Source organism: Pristiophorus japonicus, chromosome 13, assembly GCF_044704955.1.
Source record: "Pristiophorus japonicus isolate sPriJap1 chromosome 13, sPriJap1.hap1, whole genome shotgun sequence".
Taxonomy (NCBI): domain Eukaryota; kingdom Metazoa; phylum Chordata; class Chondrichthyes; family Pristiophoridae; genus Pristiophorus; species Pristiophorus japonicus.
Genome location: NC_091989.1, coordinates 120,886,719 through 120,908,391, shown reverse-complemented (window position 1 = coordinate 120,908,391; position 21,673 = coordinate 120,886,719). Strand labels below are relative to the sequence as shown.

General features: G+C 47.1%; 1 protein-coding gene across 1 annotated transcript in view; it reads left to right on the top strand.

The window, feature by feature from the left end:
• The window catches only part of carmil2 (capping protein regulator and myosin 1 linker 2), a 119,528-nt gene that overhangs the window by 74,498 nt on the left and 23,357 nt on the right, over positions 1–21,673 (top strand). The window contains exons 23-28 of the mRNA XM_070896921.1: positions 2,870–3,045; positions 6,087–6,174; positions 9,839–9,976; positions 10,710–10,776; positions 11,745–12,010; positions 20,154–20,293. Of these exons, the coding sequence (XP_070753022.1) occupies positions 2,870–3,045; positions 6,087–6,174; positions 9,839–9,976; positions 10,710–10,776; positions 11,745–12,010; positions 20,154–20,293 (875 nt within the window). The remainder of the gene's footprint in view (positions 1–2,869; positions 3,046–6,086; positions 6,175–9,838; positions 9,977–10,709; positions 10,777–11,744; positions 12,011–20,153; positions 20,294–21,673) is intronic.

Genomic DNA, 21,673 nt, shown 5'->3' with positions numbered 1-21,673 from the left:
TAAAAAAAACTCTGCCTGACTCATCTCCAGAAAGAGGTTTTGCTTCTGTCAAAGCAGCAGATCCTGTCTGAGCCATTGAAAAGCGCAGGCAGAAGAGAACTGGGTCTTTTTTTTGAGCAGTGAGTCCTAAATGTCTGACAGCTTCAGAGAATCAGAAGTGCGGCTATATTGAACAGGGGTAATAAGGGCCTGAATGGGGCTGGGAAGGACATCGCTTACAACAGAAGAGAAACTCCCTGCAGTATGCAGTCCCACAGAGGAGGATTATGACTGGACTGCTGTGTTTTAGTTATACTATACCAGGTATAGTATTCTTCCATCATCTCTCTTTTGGGTATCAGGCATGTGAATAGATGCTGGATGAGTGTAGGTTTGTGATTGTGAGAGTATTCTTACAATGCAAAGGGACAGATAGGGTTGTAGTCTGATGTTGTAGGTTGTGAGTGCTTTGTATTTAAAGAGGTAAGAAGTAATTGTGGTGTTCCAACCTCATCTCTCTCAACTGGAGCGGGGAGAGCATGCCGGGAGATCTCAGAGATGCAGTAATCGTGACCATCTTTAAAAAAGGGGACAAGTCCAACTGCGGCAACTATAGAGGAATCTCTCTGCTATCAACCACTGGGAAAGTCGTCGATAGAGTCCTCCTCAATTGTCTTCTCCCTGTGGCCGAGGAGCTCCTCCCAGAGTTGCAGTGCGGATTTCGTCCCCTCCGGGGCACAACGGAATTGATTTTTGCAGCGCGACTGTTATGTAATGTGTGTATCGTCCCAGTACCTTAAATGTAATGTAAGCACTATGCCACACCACAGAGGACGCAGTGGTGGGAAACCCTGGTAGTACCTGCAACAGGTGCTATATAAGGCTGACCACCACACCTGGGAGGCACTCTGGAGCTGAACAATAAAGGACGAAGGTCACAGCAATTAGATTTACACCAGACCGTGTGGAGTCAGTGATTTGTGTGCTACATACACCACAGCGACAGCTGCAGGAAAAATGCAGGGAGCAGCGCCAGCCCTTATACATGGCTTTTTTCGACCTTACAAAGGCCTTTGACACTGTCAACCGCAAGGGTCTATGGGGCGTCCTCCTCCGTTTCGGATGCCCCCAAATGTATGTCACCATCCTCCGCCTGCTCCACGACGACATGCAAGCCGTGATCCTTACCAACAGATCCATCACAGACCCAATTCATGTCCGGACTGGGGTCAAGCAGGGCTGCGTCATCATCCCAACCCTCTTCTCAATCTTCCTTGCTGCCATGCTCCACCTCACAGTTGATAAGCTCCCCGCTGGAGTGGAGCTAAACCACAGAACCAGTGGGAAGCTGTTCAACCTTCGCTGTCTCCAGGCCAGGTCCAAGACCACTCCAACCTCTGTCGTCGAGCTACAGTACACGGACGACGCCTGCGTCTGTGCACACACAGAGGCTGAACTCCAAGACATAGTCGACGTATTTACCGAGGCGTATGAAAGCATGGGTCTTACGCTGAACATTAGTAAGACAAAGGTCCTCCACCAGCCTGTCCTCGCCGCACAGCACTTCCCCCCAGTCATCAAGATCCACGGCGTGGTCCTGGACAACGTGGACCACTTCCCCTATCTCGCAAGCCTCCTATCAACAAGAGCAGGCATTGATGATGAGATCCAACAGCGCGCCAGTGCAGCCTTTGGCCACCTGAGGAAAGGAGTGTTTGAAGATCAGTCCCTCAAAACTGTCGCCAAGTTAATGGTCTACAAGGCCGTAGTAATACCCGCCTTCCTGTATGGCTCAGAGATGTGGACCATGTACAGTAGATACCTCAAGTCGCTGGAGAAATACCACCAGCGATGTCTCCGCTAGATCCTGCAAATCCTCTGAGGACAGAAGCACAAATATTAGCGTCCTCATCCAAGCTAACATCCCCAGCATTGGAGCACTGACCACACTTGATCAGCTCCGCTGGGCAGGCCACATAGTCCGCATGCCAGACACAAGACTCCCAAAGCACGTGCTCTACTCTGAACTCGTCCATGGCAAACGAGCCAAAGGCGGGCAGAGGAAATGTTACAAGGACACCCTCAAAGCCTCCCTGATAAAGTGCGACATCCCCACTGACACCTGGGAGTCCTTGGCCATAGACCGCCCTAAGTGGAGGAAGTGCATTCGGGAGGGCGCTGAGCTCCTCGAGTATCGTCGCCGAGAGCATGCAGAAATCAAGCGCAGGCAGCGGAAGGAGCGTGCGGCAAACCAGGCTCCCTGCCCACCCTTTCCCTCAACGACTATCTGTCCCACCTGTGACAGAAACTGTGGTTCTCGTATTGGACTGTACAGCCACCTAAGAACTCATGCTAAGAGTGGAAGCAAGTCTTCCTCGATCCCGACGGACTGCCTATGATGATGACCAGGTATAGTATTCTTCCATCATCTCCCTTTTGGGCATTATGCATGTGAATAGATGCTGGATGAGTGTAGGTTTGTGATTGTGAGGGTATTCTTACAATGCAAAGGGACAGATAGGGTTGTAGTCTGATGTTGTAGGTTGTGAGTGTTTTGTATTTAAAGAGGTAAGAAGTAATTGTGGTGTTCCGACTCAATAAATTGTATGTGTGTTACTGCAGCTTCTGACTTCATCTCTCTTTTGAACTGAGATCTACTTTGATCTAGCCCTATACCTATACTGCTCAGAGGTTCCCAGGGTTACTTAAACATGGGTATCTTTTCTGGTATCATAAACTATGGCTGAATCCCCTTTCTGGGAATACAAACGTAAACGAGTCCCACAGCACAAACACATTTTAAAAAGAGAGCAAGCATCCTTAAAATTATTTGCAAGCTCTCCCAAAACATTTCAGAAAATTAATCGTCTCTTTTCCATTCTCTTCTTAGACTCTCATTCAGTCCCTCCTGGAATCTACCAGCAGCCTCTGTCCCAATGTTCTGCAGAAAACCAACAATCAGGAACAGCTCGTTAGCAGAGTGTCCGGCAAAATCTTCATCCCCAAGGACTTTGCAAGGAGCGTGATTATGGAACAAGCTGGAATTGAGATTGTGAACAAACTCAGGTCTGGACAGTCCTCCGTCCCAGGGTTACTCGGCAGCCCTCCATTAACTACATTTAATGGGGACGAAAAGTCTCGAAGAGATTCTTGTTCAAAGTGCTCTCCTAATGTCCATTCAGAAACATGATATGACTTGATATTTTTGTAACTATTTTTTTAAGCTCAACAGAGACTCATCATCTTTTTATTGATGCATAGTTTTTGAATGGATATTGTGAGCAAAAAATCTAGAATGGGGAAAATGGCTTTCCTCATTAGCTATTTTGTGAAAAGTCTGCCTGGATTTTTTCCCCTTTTAATAATCAAATTTCTCTGAGCCTATCTCTGCTAAATATTGTTGTTCCTGTGTAATCATTAGCAGACAATAAAATTCTCATTTCAAAAGGAAAATCATTTTTAAATGTATTAGCATTATTCATTTTAGAAATGATGGCTAAAACATTTGTTGGGTTTTACCTTCTGGTTACCTGGTCATATTAACACGAGAACAATTAATTCAAATGACAAGCTTTAGCAGAGAGTGGCTGATTAATTAATAACATCTATCTCTCTTGACTTTGGGTCACAAGTGAAATGAGCTGTGAGAGTTTCCGTCTAATGTGCAGTGGACATTAATAGCGCAAAGCTGCCTATTTGATGGTAATTAGCTCAGAAAGCAAGAGAAAGGGAATCGGGACTGGAAATGTCAAACCCTGTGTGTAACTCCTGTAAGGTTGGAGCTTAAAAGTGCAATGTTAGGGTAGCAATGGGGAATGCACGACCTCCGACCCATTCCTCAAGTGGTCACCCTGGAATTTATTGCTGGATTTAATCCAGTAACATTTTCCTTCCTCTACTCACCTAAAAGAGCACAGAAACCAGTAAATAACTTTGAAATGTGAAATGTTGGTTACTATTCTTTGTCAATTATAATTCCACATTCTTTATTAAATCCATGGCTTCTTCATAAAGATAGCAGGGAAGGAATGTTCAGCCAAATAAAATGCCACTTTTCAAGCTGGCCTGGTGGTGTGGCATGCTGCTACCCTATGCCCTGCAATGGGTGATGAGGACATGGGTTTGTGCCCACACAGCAGCTGTACAGTGTTAAAACAATTTCAGCATCAACTAGGCAATGTATCTCCGAGGTGGTGTCTCTACACTCTGCTTCTCACTTTGAAAGTACCTATGGATCTCTGTTGAACAGTGCTGGGGCTGAAAACACACATTTGATCTGTTTCCAGTCACTTTTTAAAATGTGTTTTCTAAATGATGTATTCACAGAAGTAGCGGGGGACGGGGGTGGGGGGGGGGTGCGGTGTATTAATAACCACTTCATATCATTGCTTTGTAAATCCATTCTTCTTCAATGGAGCTGCACCTATATTAGATACATCTTCCAAAATTCCATAGGTTCTAGAACGGTTCCTGCAGATTGGAAGGTAGCTAATGTAAACCCGCTATTTAAGAATGGAGGAAGAAAACAGAAACTACAGATGAGTTAGCCTGACATCAGTCATAGGGAAAATGCTAGTATCTGATTTTAAGGATGTGGTAACAGGGCACTTAGAAAATAATAATAGGATTGGGCAGAGTCAACACAGATTTATGAAAGGGAAATCATGTTTAACAAATCTGTTAGAGTTTTTTGAGGTTGTAATTAGTAGAATAGATGAGGGGGAGACGAGTGATGTGGTGTATTTGGATTTTCAGAAGGCATTTGATAAGGTGCCTCCCAAGAGGTTATTGAACAAAATTAGGGCTCATGGGTTTGGGGGTAATATATTAGCATGGATTGAGGATTGGTTAATGGACAGAAAACAGAGAGTAGGAATAAACGGATTATTTTCAGGTTGGCAGGCTGTAACTAATGGGGTGCCGCAAGGATTGATGCCTGGGCCTCAGCTATTCACAATCTGTATCAATGATTTGAATGAGGGGACCAAATGTAATATATCCAAGCTTTTTGTTGATACAAAGTTAGGTGGGAATGTAAGTTCTGAGGAGGATGCAAAGAGACTTCAAGTGGATATAGACAGGCTATGTGAGTGGGCAAGAACATGGCAAATGGAATTTAATGTGGAGAAATGTGAAGTTATCCACTTTGGTCAGAAAAATAGAAAAGCAGAGTACTTTTTAAATGGTGAGAGATTGGGAAGGGTTGGTGTCCAGAGGAATCTGGGTGTCCTTGTACATGAATCACTGAAAGTTAACATGCAGGTACAGCAAGCAATTAAGAAAGCAAATGGTATGTTGACTTTTATTACAGGGGGATTTGAGTATAAGAGTAAAAACATCTTACTGCAATTATATAGGGCCCTGGTGAGACCGCACCTAGTGTATTGTGTACAGTTTTGGTTTCCTTACCTAAGGAAGGATATACTTGCCATTGAGGGAGTGCAATGGAGGTTCACCAGACTGATTCCTGGGATGGGGTATTGTCCTATAAGAAGAAATTGAATAGACTAGACCTATATTCTCTAGAATTTAGAAGAATGAGAGGTGATCTCATTGAAACATACAAAATTCTTACAGGGCTTAACAGGGTAAATGCAGGAAGGATGTTTCCTCTGGCTGTGGAGCCTAGAATCCGGGTTCACAGTCTCAGAATAAGGGGTCGGCCATTTAGGACTTAGACGAGGAGAAACTTCTTCACTCAGAGGGTGGTGAATCTCTGGAATTCTCTACCCAGGAGGGCTGTGGAGGCTCAGCCTTTGAGTATATTCAAGGCAGAGATCGATAGATTTTTAGATATTAAGGGAATCAAGGGATATGGGGACAGTGCAGGAAAGTGGAGTTGAGGTAGAAGGTCAGTCATGATTTTATTGAATGGTGAAGCAGGCTCGGGGGGGTGGGGGGCTAATGGCCTACTCCTGCTCCTAATTCTTATGTTCCTGTGTTCTTAGTGTCATTAATAACCAGCTCACGATGCAAAGTAAAACTGAATTTGTACCATGGAATTTGTGTTCAGCTTTAGCGTTGTTACTAGGGCGATTTCACCAACAGAGAGAACTCTTGATTAGCTCCAATAAATAACAAATGGTGTTTGCTTTGTGTTGACACAGTGAAGTGAAGCTCAGTGTCACTGCTGCTCTAATCGACCACATTGTGGACCATGTTCTGAAGGACCTGACCATTGCTCAGCAGAAGCTTGTGAGTGCTCTGTTTTTATTTATAGTGGTGGAGTCAAATCGAAATGGAAACTGTCCATATCATTTACATAGAAGTAAACTACTAACTATGTATAGCCTGCCGTCCGGGGGGCTGCAGTCCGCCTTGCTCCCAGCCTACCACCTGGCCACTTTCATGCTTTTCCTACCCTTCCACAGGAACCATTTTACCTTCAGTAGCCCCACCCCACTGGAGCCACCCTCCCATTCCCCTATCCCCGTCCACTGGAGCCACCCTCCCATTCCCATCCTCCCCCCCCCTCCCCCCCCACAGGAGCCACCCTCCCATTCCCCATCCTCCCCCCCAACCCCCCACAGGAGCCACCCTCCCATTCCCCATCCTCCCCCCAAACCCCACAGGAGCCACCCTCCCATTCCCCATCCTCTCCCCCCCCCACAGGAGCCCCCCTCCCATTCCCCATCCTCCCCCCAACCCCCCACAGGAGCCATCCTCCCATTCCCCATCCTCCCCCCCCCCCACCCCCCACCCCCCACCCCACAGGAGCCACTCCCTCCATCCTCCCCTCCCCCCCCCCCACCACCACAGTGGCCTCCCTCCCATCTCTTCTATCCCCGCCCTCCCCCAGGCACAGGGTTACCCTCCCATTCCCTATCCCCCCACTGGAACCGTCCTCCTGTTCTCCATCCCCCGCCCTCCACAGGGACCACCCTCCCGTTTCCCATCCCCCCCACAGGAACCACCCTCCCGTTACTCATTCCCCCCCACAGGAGCCACCCTCCCATTCCCCATCCCCCCACAGGAGCTACCCTTCCGTTCCCCATCCACCCACCCCCCCCCCCCCCAGTGGAACTGTCCTCCTGTTCCTCATCCCCCCCCCCCCACCCACAGGGACCACCCTCCCATTCCCCATCACCCCACAGGGATCATCCCATCCCCCCCACAGGTACCACCCTGCCGTTCCCCATTCCCCTCACAGGGACCACCCTCCAATTTCCCATCCCCCCCCCCCCCCCACAGGGACCACCCTCCCATTTCCCACCCGCCCCACAGGAGCCACCCTCCCGTTCCCCATACAGGGACCACCCTCCAATTTCCCATCCCCTCCCCACAGGGACCACCCTCCCGTTTCCCACCCGCCCCACAGGAGCCACCCTCCCGTTCCCCATCCCCCTTCCACAGGTACCACCCTCCCGTTCCCCATTCCCCTCACAGGGACCACCCTCCAATTTCCTATCCCCCCCACAGGGGCCACCCTCCCATTTCCCATCAGCCCACAGGGGCCACTCGCTCCTTTCACTAGCCCACTGCAGAAATTGAGTTGCCCTCCTCTTCCCTTACCCTGCTACAGGGCTGCCTTCCTCTTTTCCTAAGCCCCTGCAAGGACTAACGTCACCTTCCCCAGCCTGCCACAGCGCCTCCCTCCTGTTTCCCCTCCCCATTCCTGCTACCATGGAGATGCTCCCCCTCTTTAACTTTCACGGTGCCATGTAATATTCTGAGTTTTACAATCTCTTTTAACAGGGACTTTACGCAACTTAGTTGTTAAAGTAGGGAGAACAATCCAATGTACAACTGACAAAGTAGCTCTGAGGAAACATTATCCTGCTGCAATGGTTACACACAATATTCAGTTGAGAATTGCATGGAAATTGCAACATGCAAACAGGCCATTTGGCCCAAGCAGTCGTTTTATCTTCCACGCAATCAGTGTCCCAGTGCCCACCCTGTTCCTATATCCCTTTATCCCTCTTTCCTTTAACCACCTTTCTAATCTATTCTGAAATGTTGACATGATCTCTGCTTTGATCAGCAACTCTGTGCATGCCATAGCCTCACAACCCTGCATGGGTTTCTAATTTCTGTCCTGAATAATCTTATACTCAGCAAATCCACACAATGTTTTTTTCTGTGTATTCAAATAGATTTTCAATCTCTCAGGACGTGAAAGTGGAATATTACCAAATAAAGATGTAGGCTTCTCCACATGATAACCTAACCAGCACCAACTCTATGCTGATCTGTAGCTGTGTAGCTCAGTGGAAGGTGGGACCTACTGGATGGTTCCAAAAGATTAATGACATGATAACATTAATTCTGAAAGCTTTTTCCTTGAGTTTGTTCCCCCAGTCTCTACCTCAGTACCTCTGGGTAAGAGGGGAGTAAAATCAATCCCGATTTCTGCTCCTGACAACTTTCGTGCTGGAAAGTGCACGTTTATGAGTATCAGTAGAGGATGGGATCAGTCTCAGCTGTGATTTCCTCATGTGACCAAATAGCATGATGACATTCACTGGCTAGGCTCGTGTGTAAAGAATGGCCACTGGCTAAGTCCTGTAGAGCAGTTAGCACCTTAAGAATGGGAGAGGAGAAAATTGATTAAAAATAATTATGGTCTGGAAATCCCGGCCTCCCCAGGTCCGTACTGAGTGTGTACGGACCCGGGAATGCATCGCAAAAGCTGGTTTTCAGCACACAATGCGCATGCGCTGAAAACTGACTTTTTCGATCTGTCAAGCTCTCACGCATATTGGGAGCGAGGACATTTGCATGGGCAAGATTGTGGGATTTACCCATCTCTTGCCCAGCAAATGTCCTCAAAATTCTTGCGCCTGATAAAAGCATGCGTATAGCCTACTTTTACGGGCGTAAGAGTTTGAAAACATACAAAAATATAATTAAATTAAATTTTAAAAACACATATTTTTAAAAATCCTGCCCACTATGTTGCATTTATTTTTAACCATGATTTTAAAAACTCAGAATTTTTTTTTCTCTAAGATACTTGTTAACTTTAATTTTAATTGTGAGGTGTGTTTTTTATTTTTTATTATATGTGTTTAGTGTGTTTGTTTATTTTTCTCATTAATAGCAATGAGAACTCGTAGATACGGAGTTCCCATTGCTACTAATGAGAAAGCTGTGGAATACTGTACCTGATTGGCTGAGCAGTCACATGTGACTGCACCTTCTGCATGGGAACCTCAAGGACGGGGGCGCGCTTCTCAGCGCGGGAAGAGAAGACCTCCCACCGGAATCCCACGCTCCTCCCGGACCACCAGATACTTTCGTAGAAATGTTTCAGGTCGGAGGCAATTGCCCGTGGGAAGCCTCCGACTGCAATTTCAGCCCCTATATCTTTTTTTGCTAACCATTTAGTTATGTGTACATGGATGAGAGTGCATCTATAAATCTAAGGGGGTCAGTTTAACCTAACTTACCCGGCGGGAAACTGATCAGGTTGCATCAGCCGACTATTTTACACCCCGCACAATTTTACTTTCCCCTGTAGTCAATCAGGGCAAGGTGTAGAACGGGCGGCTGATCCGTGTGTAAATAGGGCTCCCACCGCACTTCTGGTGTAGTTACAGTGATGGAGCGGGAGCAGCTCCGAGGAAATTTCCAGCCAAAAATTTTTATACAATGGTCAACGAGGAAAACAATAAACAAGTCCATCAGTGTATGAGCCACAGCCCTTGGCAGTGGAAACCAAAAAGTAACTGGAACCATAGTACAGTAACAAGATCTATATAGCATGCAGGGGCAATTCTGCACTCATTAATAAATCAACCTTTCTGTTATCTAATGATGAGCCTTTTCGCTCTTTAAGTCTGACCATAATTGAAAGCATGAAGCATCATTTTTTGCCATTTCAATTACAGGCTCAACTAAGTCTTTTTCCATTTAGGCATGTTATGTGTCAAAGCCACCGTATGAAACATCAGCCTCAGACATAGCAAGTACAGAAACCTCAGAAGATGAAGCCACGAGCAATAAAACCGAGGATTCACTTAATGTACCCGATAACAACATGGCACCAATTGAGGTATCGTTCACAGTAGATGTTCAAGTTGGGAATTGGGTTAAATTGAAAATTCCGTTTTTCCTCTGATGCCTTTATGTACTCAGGATCTCCATGCGTATTTTTAAGCTGAAAAAGCACTCGGCTCTTGTCTCTTTCAATATTTTTGCAACAATTTAACATAGTTGTTTTTTTTCCCCAAGACTCATCAAAGATTGTAGAATCCTTATTGAGGTTAAAAACAAAAAATGCTGGAAATACTCAGCAGATCAGGCAGCATCTATGCAGAGACCTTTCATCAGAATTGGATTGTAGAGTCCTTATTGAGGTTGTTTCCTTTAGTTAAATATTCTTTACGGTGTAAATGAAAACGAGAAGAGTTTGGTACATAAATAGCTCAAACCAGGCTTCAGATTAGTATATGACACCCAGCTCTCAACCCAGCTTGTCCTTTAGTTTCAGTCCATTTTCCCTATGGATTATTCTCATTGTGTCCCATATCAGGCTCTCCTGCTCTATCACTGAAGATGCTGGTATTAAGAGGAGGGTGATCATATTCAGAGGCAAATGGCTTTTCAATAAGGGACTGAAGCAGCTAAAATCGATCCAAAATTGGATGTATTTATGGCAATTTTAACTCGGTTGTGAATCCCTGACTTCACACTCCAATCAGACTATTCAGAATGTCAGAATAATGGGACAAGGCTTTCAGTTTTAAATATCAGTCATTTTTACGGATGTAATGTTTCTTCCATAGAAAGCGACTATGCTTCGCAGGAAGACAATGCGCTCCAGAAGAATCAGGCCAACCACAGCTTTGAAACGTAAGTGGGAATGTTAATGTATTTGTTCAACTTGATTTGCTGCCTTTTTCTGACCCAGGCAAACAATTAAAGTCATTACATCTCCAGGAAAGCTACCAGAGAGCAGAGAATGCCCAGAGGAAGTGGGCATCAGAGTTTGCCATCCAGCCCCTTCAGATTGGAGGATCTGAAAGGGGGCTACCAGCAACTTGTTTGGAATCTACAGTACAATAAGTTTAATGTTTTTGGGGGGAGGGTCGTCAAAGAGAAATAGTGGGGCTGGAAGGCACCTGTCTGTATCTCCCATCAACCAGAGGCCCAGAACACATGGGAATTTGTGCTGGTGCAACTTCCTTTCCCTAGTCTGAGGTCACCAGCTCGCACAAAACCAGCCCATGTAAATGAAGGAAACAAGAAGTTCAGCTGTGTTCAGGTTGGGTGAATTTCACACCACTAGACTTGCATTGTGGCAAGGCAGGGGAGGAAAATGAGCCTTTAAATGTCTGGGATTATGGTTCAGCTTCCCGTTAAGATAAATGTATATTTCTTCCAAAGAGTAAATACACTGCCCAGTGGAGCCACACACAGCAGGAAAGTCCCAGATTCAATTCTCAGTCTGTGCTGAATTTGCTGGTCTCAGCTGGGGTGGCAGTATGGCCATTACAATTGACCGTAGGATAGCAAGGAGCACAATCATCCAAGCTACTCACTCCTGATCACTGCAACAGCCCCTACTAGAAAACAAACACATTTGGACATTGAATGAGGACAGGATTTGGGCTTGGCTCTGAAAATTCTGTTGACATTTAGATAAACAATGGCCATTTGGATGAGATACCAGAGTGCAAATAAAATCAGTGGAACCCAGTCCAACATAAGTCAGCACCTTCAAGAGTGGAGGGGGTAAACAGAATAAAAACATGAGCGACAAATTTGCTGAAATAAACAATTTTGGAGAAAGACTGGTTTTGTCATTTTCTTTCCCTCAGGCATCTCGGGCATGGAGCTAGAAAGACAAGCTGAGGAAACCGATTCTTCAGCAATGAAACAATTGTTGACTGTCAGCAGTCAACCTGTTCAGTCATGTCCGGCCTCCACAGATATGGCTGCTGTCGACAATGCACCTGCAAATACAGAGGCTGCTTTTACAGACTCACTCATGGATTTACCAACTGAAGGGGTAAAACTGGAGCATTACACCAGGGGCAGACCAAGACCAAATAGGACCAAGAGACACCCTCCTTCCAAACCTGCTGTAAGTCTGTCTCTGATGCATCTTTATATGGAGGCAAACCAGTAAAGAGGTAGAACATTGGGCCAATCACTTATATTGCACAATCCACTAATTTATTTGCTAACAATTTACGTTATAAATAGGAAAGGTCAGGGAGAAGCAAAAATTAAAAGAGCACATTGCTTCTTCCTCTTGATCTTTGTCACTCCACCTGTTCTTTCATTATAGAGATGAGTGGTCAAGGCCATTGTACGGCTGATGTTCCAGGTCCCATGTTGTTTCCTAATTTTAGGATTAACTGGCTTACTTAGTGGACCAGACCAGACTTAGAGTTGTCAATACTCGTGATTCTGTTAACTTTCTATTGATTTTGGACTAATGTTTTAGTGTGTACTATTCACTGAGATAGAAGAGGAGAGTGAAAGGAAAGTTGTGTGTCTGTATCTGTCTCTCCCTCCCCTAACCTGGTAAATTGCATACATTTAAATAATAGTGCAAAATCAATAAAACGGCAGGTGCTGGCAATTTAGCACACTTGACTGGCATATTTTGGTCAGAGCCAATCACTTTTAAGTAGTTCCAGCAGGTGTTCAGAGAAGTGAACAGACAGGTCCTCAAATTACAGCGAGTTTTATTAAGCTTTGTGAGTATTGTGGGCAATGCCAGCAGACATTAAAATCATATGTGTACAGATTTTAACTCACTGACAATTGAGGTAATAAATAGCTCCTTTCATGAAGCAATCAAAGTTTTTCATGAAGCAATCAACACTCTTGCAAGACTTTAGAAATTGAGGGTTCTCTGCACAGCCTTAGTTCTGCAGAAAGTTATCTCTAAACGTACGTGCTTATTTGTACCGTACTGCAAAAATGGCCAACATGCTCCACTCTTTGTTTCTGATTGGTCCCCTTGGAGGATAAGCCACACCCTGAAGTTTCACAGGAATGTGTAACTGCAACCGCCCATCCCATTATCATCATCACCATAGGCAGTCCCTTGAAATCGAGGAAGACTTGCTTCCACTCTAAAAGTGAGTTCTCAGGTGACTGTACAGTCCAATACGGGAATTACAGTCTCTGTCACAGATGGGACAGACAGTGGTTGAAGGAAAGGGTGGGTGTGTAGTCTGGTTTTCCACATGTTCCTTCCACTGTCTGCTGTCATGCTCTCGGCAACAAGACTCAAGGTGCTTTACGCCCTCCCGGATGCTCTTCCTCCACTTCAGGCAGTCCTGGGCAAGGGATTCCCAGGTGCCGATGGGGATGTTGCGCTTTATCAAGGAGGCTGTGAGGGTCATTGAAATGTTTCCTCTGCCCACCTGGGCATCCCAAGGTCTCACTGACTTTACAAATTGTAACTCGATCCACTTTGACTTCCTGAAGCGACAGAAGACAGAGCGCCCCAGAACACAGCAAGGGCCAGCCAAAGTCCCGTACCCCAGTCCAAGTGCATGCCTCCTGTCATGTATCTTACATTATTATATATAACTGTATCCTAACATGCTATACATGACTGTAATAAGATATGACCTGTAACCACCAGCATATCTTACCACCAGGGGTGCACTTGCAAGAGACAGGTATATAAGGGCAGGTCTCAGGCAAGTGCAGCATTCCAGAGCTGTGAAATAAAGGTGCAGGTCCAGAGTGACCTTGACTTCACTACATGCCTCGTGTGAATCTGTACTGAGGGGACAGGACTTTACAGTGGCGACGAGTTACGGGATTACAGAATCCACAGAATGGCGAACAACGGATCAGATGAAAAGTACAATGCAGGAGACAATTGGGAGGACTTTATAGAAAGGCTCCAGCAAAGCTTTGTAACCAAGACTGGTTAGGCGACGATAAGGCAGACAAGAGAAGAGCCCATCTCTTGACCAGCTGTGGCTCAAAAACATACGCTTTAATGAAGGATCTGTTGGCACCCGAGAAACCAGCAAGCAAGTCGTTTGAAGAATTGAGCACACTGGTAAGAAACCACCTGAAGCCAGCGAGCAGCCTACACATGGCCAGACACAGGTTCTACAACTACAGACGTTGTGTGGGCCAGAGCATACCCGACTTTGTGGCGGAACTTCGGAGGTTGGCTAGTTTATGTGAGTTCTCCGATGAACTGAGGAGAGAAATGCTGAGAGACTTTTTCATTGAAGGAATAGGCCACGCAGGCATATTCCGAAAGCTCATAGAGACCAAGAACCTGACCTTAGAGGCAGCAGCACTGGTTGCACAGACATTCTTGGTAGGGGAAGAAGAAACGAGGTTGATTTACAATGCAGGTACGACAACTAACGAAATATCGGAACAAGAAGTTCACAGCACTAAACAAGCTGCTACCCCCCACACACAGACAAAACCGAGAGAACAGGTTCTCGACAGCAGGCAAAAGCCATCAAGGGCCACAGGAACGGCCGTTCACACCTCATCAATCAACTACAAACTGAGAGAAGCTCAAGAGAGATCAGCCAGACGCAGCTCATTCTTTGGAAACTCTTTGAACAATGGAACAAATCTGTGCTTGAGGTGTGGGGGTGGGCACTCGGCAAGGGGATGTCGATTTCAGCAGGCTGTTTGCAGAAATTGTGAATATGCAGGGCATTTGGCCCGTATGTGCAAAAAAACGGCAGCTCGGCTGGTATACGAATCGGATGGGTCGGAAAGCGGACCAGAAGATGGTGGGGACAGTACCCGGGATACCGATGTACAGCGGGTCAACACGATCAAAGTCCGCTGCTCCTACAACAGGACGCCTCCTATAATGATGAAGGTCCTACTCAACGGGATATCTGTCAACATGGAGCTGGATACGGGAGCGAGTCAATCTCTCATGGGCGCTCAACAATTTGTAAAACTGTGGCCGCATAAAAGAGACAGACCAAAACTCACAAGGGTCGACACCACACTAAGGACCTATACCAAAGAAATCGTACCAGTCCTCGGCAGCGCCATGCTCTCTGTCACACACAAAGGGACAGTGAACCGACTTCCCCTGTGGATTGTCCCCGGAGACCCCCCAGCACTGCTGGGGAGAAGCTGGCTGGCAAAACTAAACTGGAAATGGGATGATATCCATGCCATGTCATTAGAGCAATGGACCTCCTGCTCAACAGTTATAAAGTGATTTGAACATCTCTTTCAGCCAGGTGTGGGCACTTTCAAAGGGGCCAAAGTCAAAATCTACATCACACAGGATGCTAGACCGGTCCATCACAAGGCCAGAGCTGTACCCTATGTGATGAGGGAAAAGATTGAACACGAACTAGACAGGCTTCTGCGGGAAGGCATTATATCACCTCTGGAATTTAGCGACTGGGCAAGTCCCATCATCCCAGTCATGAAGCCTGATGGATCCGTACGAATCTGTGGGGACTACAAATCTACCATAACAGAGTCTCCCTACAGGACCAGTACCCGCTGCCCAGAGCGGAGGACTTATTTGCCACATTGGCTGGAGGTAAACTTTTCTCAAAATTAGACCTCACATCTGCGTATATGACACAAGAATTGACCGAGGAATCCAAGCTACTCACCACCATCAACACACATCGAGGCCTTTTCATGTACAATCGATGGCCATTTGGCATCAGGTCGGCAGCTGCCATATTCCAGCGCAACATGGAGAGTCTGCTCAAGTCCATCCTGGGGACGGTTGTATTTCAAGACAACATACTTACCACGGGCAGGGACACCGACTCCCATTTCCGTAATTTGGAGGAAGTACTAAAGCGGTTGGATCGGGTAGGCCTATGAGTCAAGAAATCCAAGTGCCTGTTTCTCGCACCCGAGGTTGAATTTTTGGGCAGAAGGATTGCCGCTGATGGAATCCGCCCAAAACAGAAGCAATTCGCCTGGCATCCAGGCCCCGGAATGTCTCAGAACTGCACGCCTTTCTCGGGCTACTCAATTACTTTGGGAACTTTATGCAGAACTTAAGCACGCTGCTGGAGCCTCTCCACGTGCTACTCAGAAAGGGGTGCGATTGTTTTGGGGTGACGCCCAGGAACGCGCCTTCAATAAGGCACGCAACCTTCTTGTTCCAACAGTGTTTTGACTTTCTTTGACCCAGGTAAAAAGCTAGTTCTCACATGCGATGCGATAGTGTATGGAGTCGGGTGCGTTTTGCAACATATCAATAGTGCGGGCAAATTACAACCCATAGCTTATGCCTCCAGGTCACTTTCGCGGGCGGAGCGTGGGTACGGAATGGTAGAGAAGGAGGCGCTCGCGTGCGTGTACGGTGTCAAAAAGATGCATCAATACCTTTTCGGGGCCAAGTTCGCGTTAGAAACAGACCACAAGCCCCTCACGTCCCTCCTATCCGAGAGCAAGGCAATAAACACCAACGCCTCGGCACGAATTCAACGGTGGGCACTCATGCTGGCGTCCTACGACTATACCATAAGGTACAGACCAGGCACAGACAACTGTGCCGACGCGCTCAGCAGGGTCTGATGAACAGGACTGTGAGATGGTCATGGCAATCAATGCCTTTGAGTCCACAGGTTCGCCCATGACGGCTCGCCAAATCAGAGCCTGGATGGCCAGCGACCCTACGTTATCCTTAGTAAAAATATGTGTCCTAACCGGTGACTGGGCAGAGGCTCGCGATGCCTGCCCCGAGGAATTAAAACCCTTTCATAGGCGCATGCATGAGCTATCACTACAAGCAGACTGCCAGATGTGGGGCAGCCGAGTAGTCATGCCTCTGCGAGGCAGAGAGGCATTTGTCCGGGAGCTCCACCGCGAGCACCCAGAGATTGTTCTCATGAAGGACATAGCCAGATCCCATGTCTGGTGGCCTGATATTGACGTGGACCTGGAGCTTTGCATCCGAAGGTGCACCATTTGTGCCCAACTCAGCAATGTCCCCAGGCAGGCTCCACTGAGCCCCTGGCCCTGGCCTACCAAACCGTGGTCGCGGGTGCACGTAGACTATGCGGGCCCATTCATGGGCAAAAATGTTCCTCGTAATTGTAGATGCATTTTCAAAGTGGATCGAATGAACCATTTTAAACTCAAGCACAACCTCCACCACTGTGGAGAGCCTCGCAACCATGTTTGCAATGCACGGAATCCCTGACATATTGGTCAATGACAATGGTCCGTGCTTCACCAGTGCAGAATTCCAAGACTTTATAATTGACCACGGCATAAATCACGTCAAGACGGCACCGTTCAAGCCGGCCTCTAACGGCCAGGCGGAGAGAGCAGTGCAAATCATTAAACAAGGCATGCTTAAAATCCAAGGTCCCACGCTGCAAGGTCGCCTGTCGCGACTGCTGCTGGCATACAGATCTCGTCTGCACTCATTGACTGGGATCCCCCCGCGCAACTGTTGGTGAAAAGGACTTTAAAAACAAGGCTCTCATTAATCCTCCCAGACATGTACAAAATCGTTGAGGCAAAGCGCCGTAAGCTGACTGAGTACCATGACAGAAATTCAAGGGGGAGATGGAATGAGATAGGGGACAAAGTGTTTGTACTAACCTATGGCAGGGGTCCCAAATGGCTTGCAGGGACAGTAACGGGCAAGGAAGGAAACAGGCTACTGGTAGTACAAATGGACAATGACAAAACCTGCCGGAGGCATGTAGACCAAGTCAAAAGCAGATTTACCAACAACACTGCGGAACCAGAGGCAGACTACAATGTGGAACTCGCATCACACCTGGTGGACAGACTGAGGGAACAACCTGAGGAAAGGGCAATCCCAACAGACAGCCCAGGCGAGTCAACAACAATCACACCAATCCGAACAGACAGCCCAGGCGAAATACCAGCAACCACACCCAAAGAAAAACAGATATCAAGGCAAACAACTGAACCACAACTCAGACGCTCCACGTGAGAGTGTAGACCACCTGAGAGACTGAACCTATAAAGACAATAAGACCTTGGGGGAGGGTGATGTCATGTATCTTACATTATTATATATAACTGTATCCTAACATGCTATACATGACTGTAATAAGATATGACCTGTAACCACCAGCATACCTTACCACCAGGGGTGCACTTGCAAGAGACAGATATATAAGGGCAGGTCTCAGGCAAGTGCAGCATTCCAGAGCTGTGAAATAAAGGTGCAGGTCCAGAGTGACCTTGACTTCACTACATGCCTCGTGTGAATCTGTACTGAGGGGACAGGACTTTACACCTCCCCCAGCCGAAGTGCCATACCCCAGCGCAAGTGCATCCTTCTCACCCCCCCCCCCCCTCCCCCCACCCCACCAGAGATGGGACAGGGATTATGTCCAGATTATTAACAAGTTTATTGGGTATGAAGTGAATAGTGACAGTGTCGTGACTTCTGGATTTCATCCACTCCAACGATGTCCCTTGTAGGGGGTTGGAAGAACGTGATCCGTCTTCCTCCCACCCGTCTCTCCCACCCCCCCCCCCCCACACCCGTGTCTCTCTCTTCCCCCCCCCCAAGCCTCTCTTCCCCCACCCCAGCCTCTCTCCCCCCCCCAGCCTCTCTTCCCCCCAGCTTCTCTCCTCTCTTCCACCCCCAACCTCTCTTCCACCCCCAGCCTCTCTTACACCCCAGCCCCTCTCTCTCTCTCCCCCCCCCCCCCCCAACCCGCCCAGCCTCTCTCTTCTCCACCACCCCCCCCCCCCCCAGCCTCTCTCTTTCCCTCCCCCCCCGGCCTCTCTCTTTCCCCCCTCCCCCCCCAGCCTCTCTCTCGCCCCCCCCCCCTCCCCCCATGCCAGCCACTCTCAAGTTGGAGCCTCAGGTCCTGCTTCTCAGCACCACATGCATGGAATGATTCGGGCCAGTGGGGCCGAGCTTGTCGACTGTTGGTCAAAAAATGCAGTGCAGAGGGCGGGCGCGGGAGGGGGGGGAGGGGGTTGGGGGTGGTGCTGGACAGAGACGCCTGTCTATCAAAAAAAGTGCAGTACAACTAGTTATGTCATCTCTATACACTGTGTAATCATCAGAGGCTAGGAACTAATCCTTTAGGCTTATCTGACAAGACACTTAATAACAGAACAGAGGGGTTAAGTTGTCAGAGAAATATTGGATCTCATTTTAATGAATAGCAGAAAATAGTTTTGAATAGAATTTGGGGATCTGAGTTCGACCGGGGGGGAAATTTTGCAACAATATCCACACTTTAACAATGCCACACTGTCGATATGGATAGGGCAGGGAGCTGGAAACTGGGCATCCAATTCTCTTTTTCAATATGCCTGGAGAATGCTCAGTACATAGACACAAAGGAGAAGAAAGAGGTGATGCTGGATTTCTGCTCCCTTTACTTTGTCCCAGGAGTGCTGCTGGTTCCTCTGAGGGGGGAACTTGGTTATTGTATTTGCAACAGGCAACAATCAAAGAGCAAGATAATGAGGTGTGAGGGAGTGTTCCCCTCTGTCCCATCTCATTCCCCTTCCCCCAAATGCTGGAAGGATGCCTAGTTTGTGGGTGCCAGAAGAAGTTGGTGGTAGGCCTCGCTCTAAGCCCCTTTCAGATTGGAGGGCCGGAGGGGGCAGGCAGTAAGGATGGTTTTTTTCCACCTCAGCACCTCCAAGATCTTCTGTCCAAAATCTGCCAAAAGCCCTAAAGCTGGTGGCTATTCCTACTGCTGCAGGCCTCTTACTTCCATTCCTGCCACATCAGGGGTCATTATAATAACCTGAGCCTGGAAACACTTCATGTGCACTCTGCCTCCTGGAACCCAGGTGCTGCGGGAATGTTCTGCACTGCCTGAAAACCATTTTATTAGCACTGTTCCTCCCTCTTCCCAGCTTCTGGTGTCGCTGTTTGGAAGGGAATCACTATCAGGTGAGTAACTTTTAGCAGTTATTGTTTTGTTGTTGGTCTGTCTTTGATCTGCTGGTTCCTACTCTCCCTCGACCCTATACACAGTAATGAAGGTCATCATTTTAGTCAGCAGGGTATGGGCCTCAAGTCTGAATTAATCAAAAGTCCAATACCAAATATGTCTGTCAGATGCCAAATTAACTCGAGTGAAGGGCGGTTTCACTGTTTTATTGAAACTTTTACCAGACTAGAAATGATTATCAATTAGGATTGAAATGGTGATTGAAATTGCAATTAGCCCATTCTGAGAGGGGACGCTTTAAAAACATGTTTTAGAATTCTGTTGTTTAGATGCTGTCGGACTGGGATGGTCATTGTGTCCTGTTTGTATATGGTATAGGTGCAGCCTGTAGACCATGAAAAAGGAGAGAATGCAACCAACAGCAAACTAGATGATGGACTGGAAGAATTCTTCACAAAGAAGATAGATCAGGAAGAAACCACAGATTTGCCTGTTACTTTGAGTAATCCATCATCCAGGTGAGTGGCGAGTATTCCATCACAGTTCTGACCTGAGTCATGTAAATGAAGCCGAGGAATTGAGATGTCAGGAGCTGAGTTTCTCACCACAGAATATCCAACCTCTGTCTTGCACTTATAGCCACAGTGCTGATGTGGCTGGTCTACTTCAGTTTCTGCTCAATTGTGACGCCCAGGTTATTATTGGTGGGGTACTCAGCAATGGTGGTGCCAATGAAAGTTGTGGGGAGGTGGTTGGGCTATCCCTTGTTCAAAATGATAATTACCTGGCACTTATGTGGCACAAATGTTACTCCCACTAGTATGCCCAAATCTAGCTGTTATCCAGGACCTGTTGTAGGCCAGCTGCTTATTAGTGTAGCCGATGACTCTTCTGTCTTTTCACAATGTATTATATTTGAAAACAAATAAGCAGAGTTGCGGGAGTATTAATGTTTTTATATTGATGCCCCCAACCCTCTTGAGCTCTGCAAGAGCCCAGGAGAGGTCAAAGCAAGAAAATTAACAGAAAATATTTTTGCTTATTAACAGACATTATCACCTTTTCGAGGAGTATTTTCCAGAGTGTTTCTGGAACTGGTTGCACCAAAAAATTGAATTTTCACAGCTGCCATATTGGCTCCAGCGAAACCTGCACTGTGGGCTTTATTGAGAGCATTTTGATTTTTTTAACAATTTTTAAAAACTAATTAACTAAAGCTCCTCTAATGAGCGACATTTCTAACCAGGTTATTGCCGTTTATAAACCTGATGAAATGGGGATCCTTGCACATTATCAGGACCAAAGTAAAATCAGATCACATTATTAGACATGTGGTCGTGCAGTAAGGAGGTTACTGAGTGCAACAATGAGCAAAAGACTCAATACAACTTTCAGTCAGCCTGCCCATTCTTACAGGCGACCTGATGCATTTCATGCGGACAGCCGATGCTGTGAGGTCAGTCCACTTGCCTACGTAAGTTTGAGGCCCAGGGTATCAGCTCTGCTCATGAGCGCAGCTCCCACCTGATGATGCTGCTGCTGCTGCTGTGGGTGGGAATAATGGTAGTAGTTTTGCAAGATCAGAATTTCCACAGGAACGTGACAGCATCATCAGGTGGGAGCTGTGGTGAATACTTTGGGGGATGAGTTCCTGATCGCTGCCTGCAGGAATGACTCAGCATCAGCAAGACAAATCTTAATTCTGAGTTAAAATACCCTAGGCCTCAAACTTAGGCCTGCAAGCCCATCCCCTACCCGCTCAAAACCCACAGGGGGTTAAAATCTACTCCAGGGAATCTGTGGGAACAACGGTTGTAAACCTATGTCCTACCATTTTATTTTACATCTGTCGCATCATGCTTGCTGGCCGCTTGTCAGAAAACTTTTTAAACTTTGAA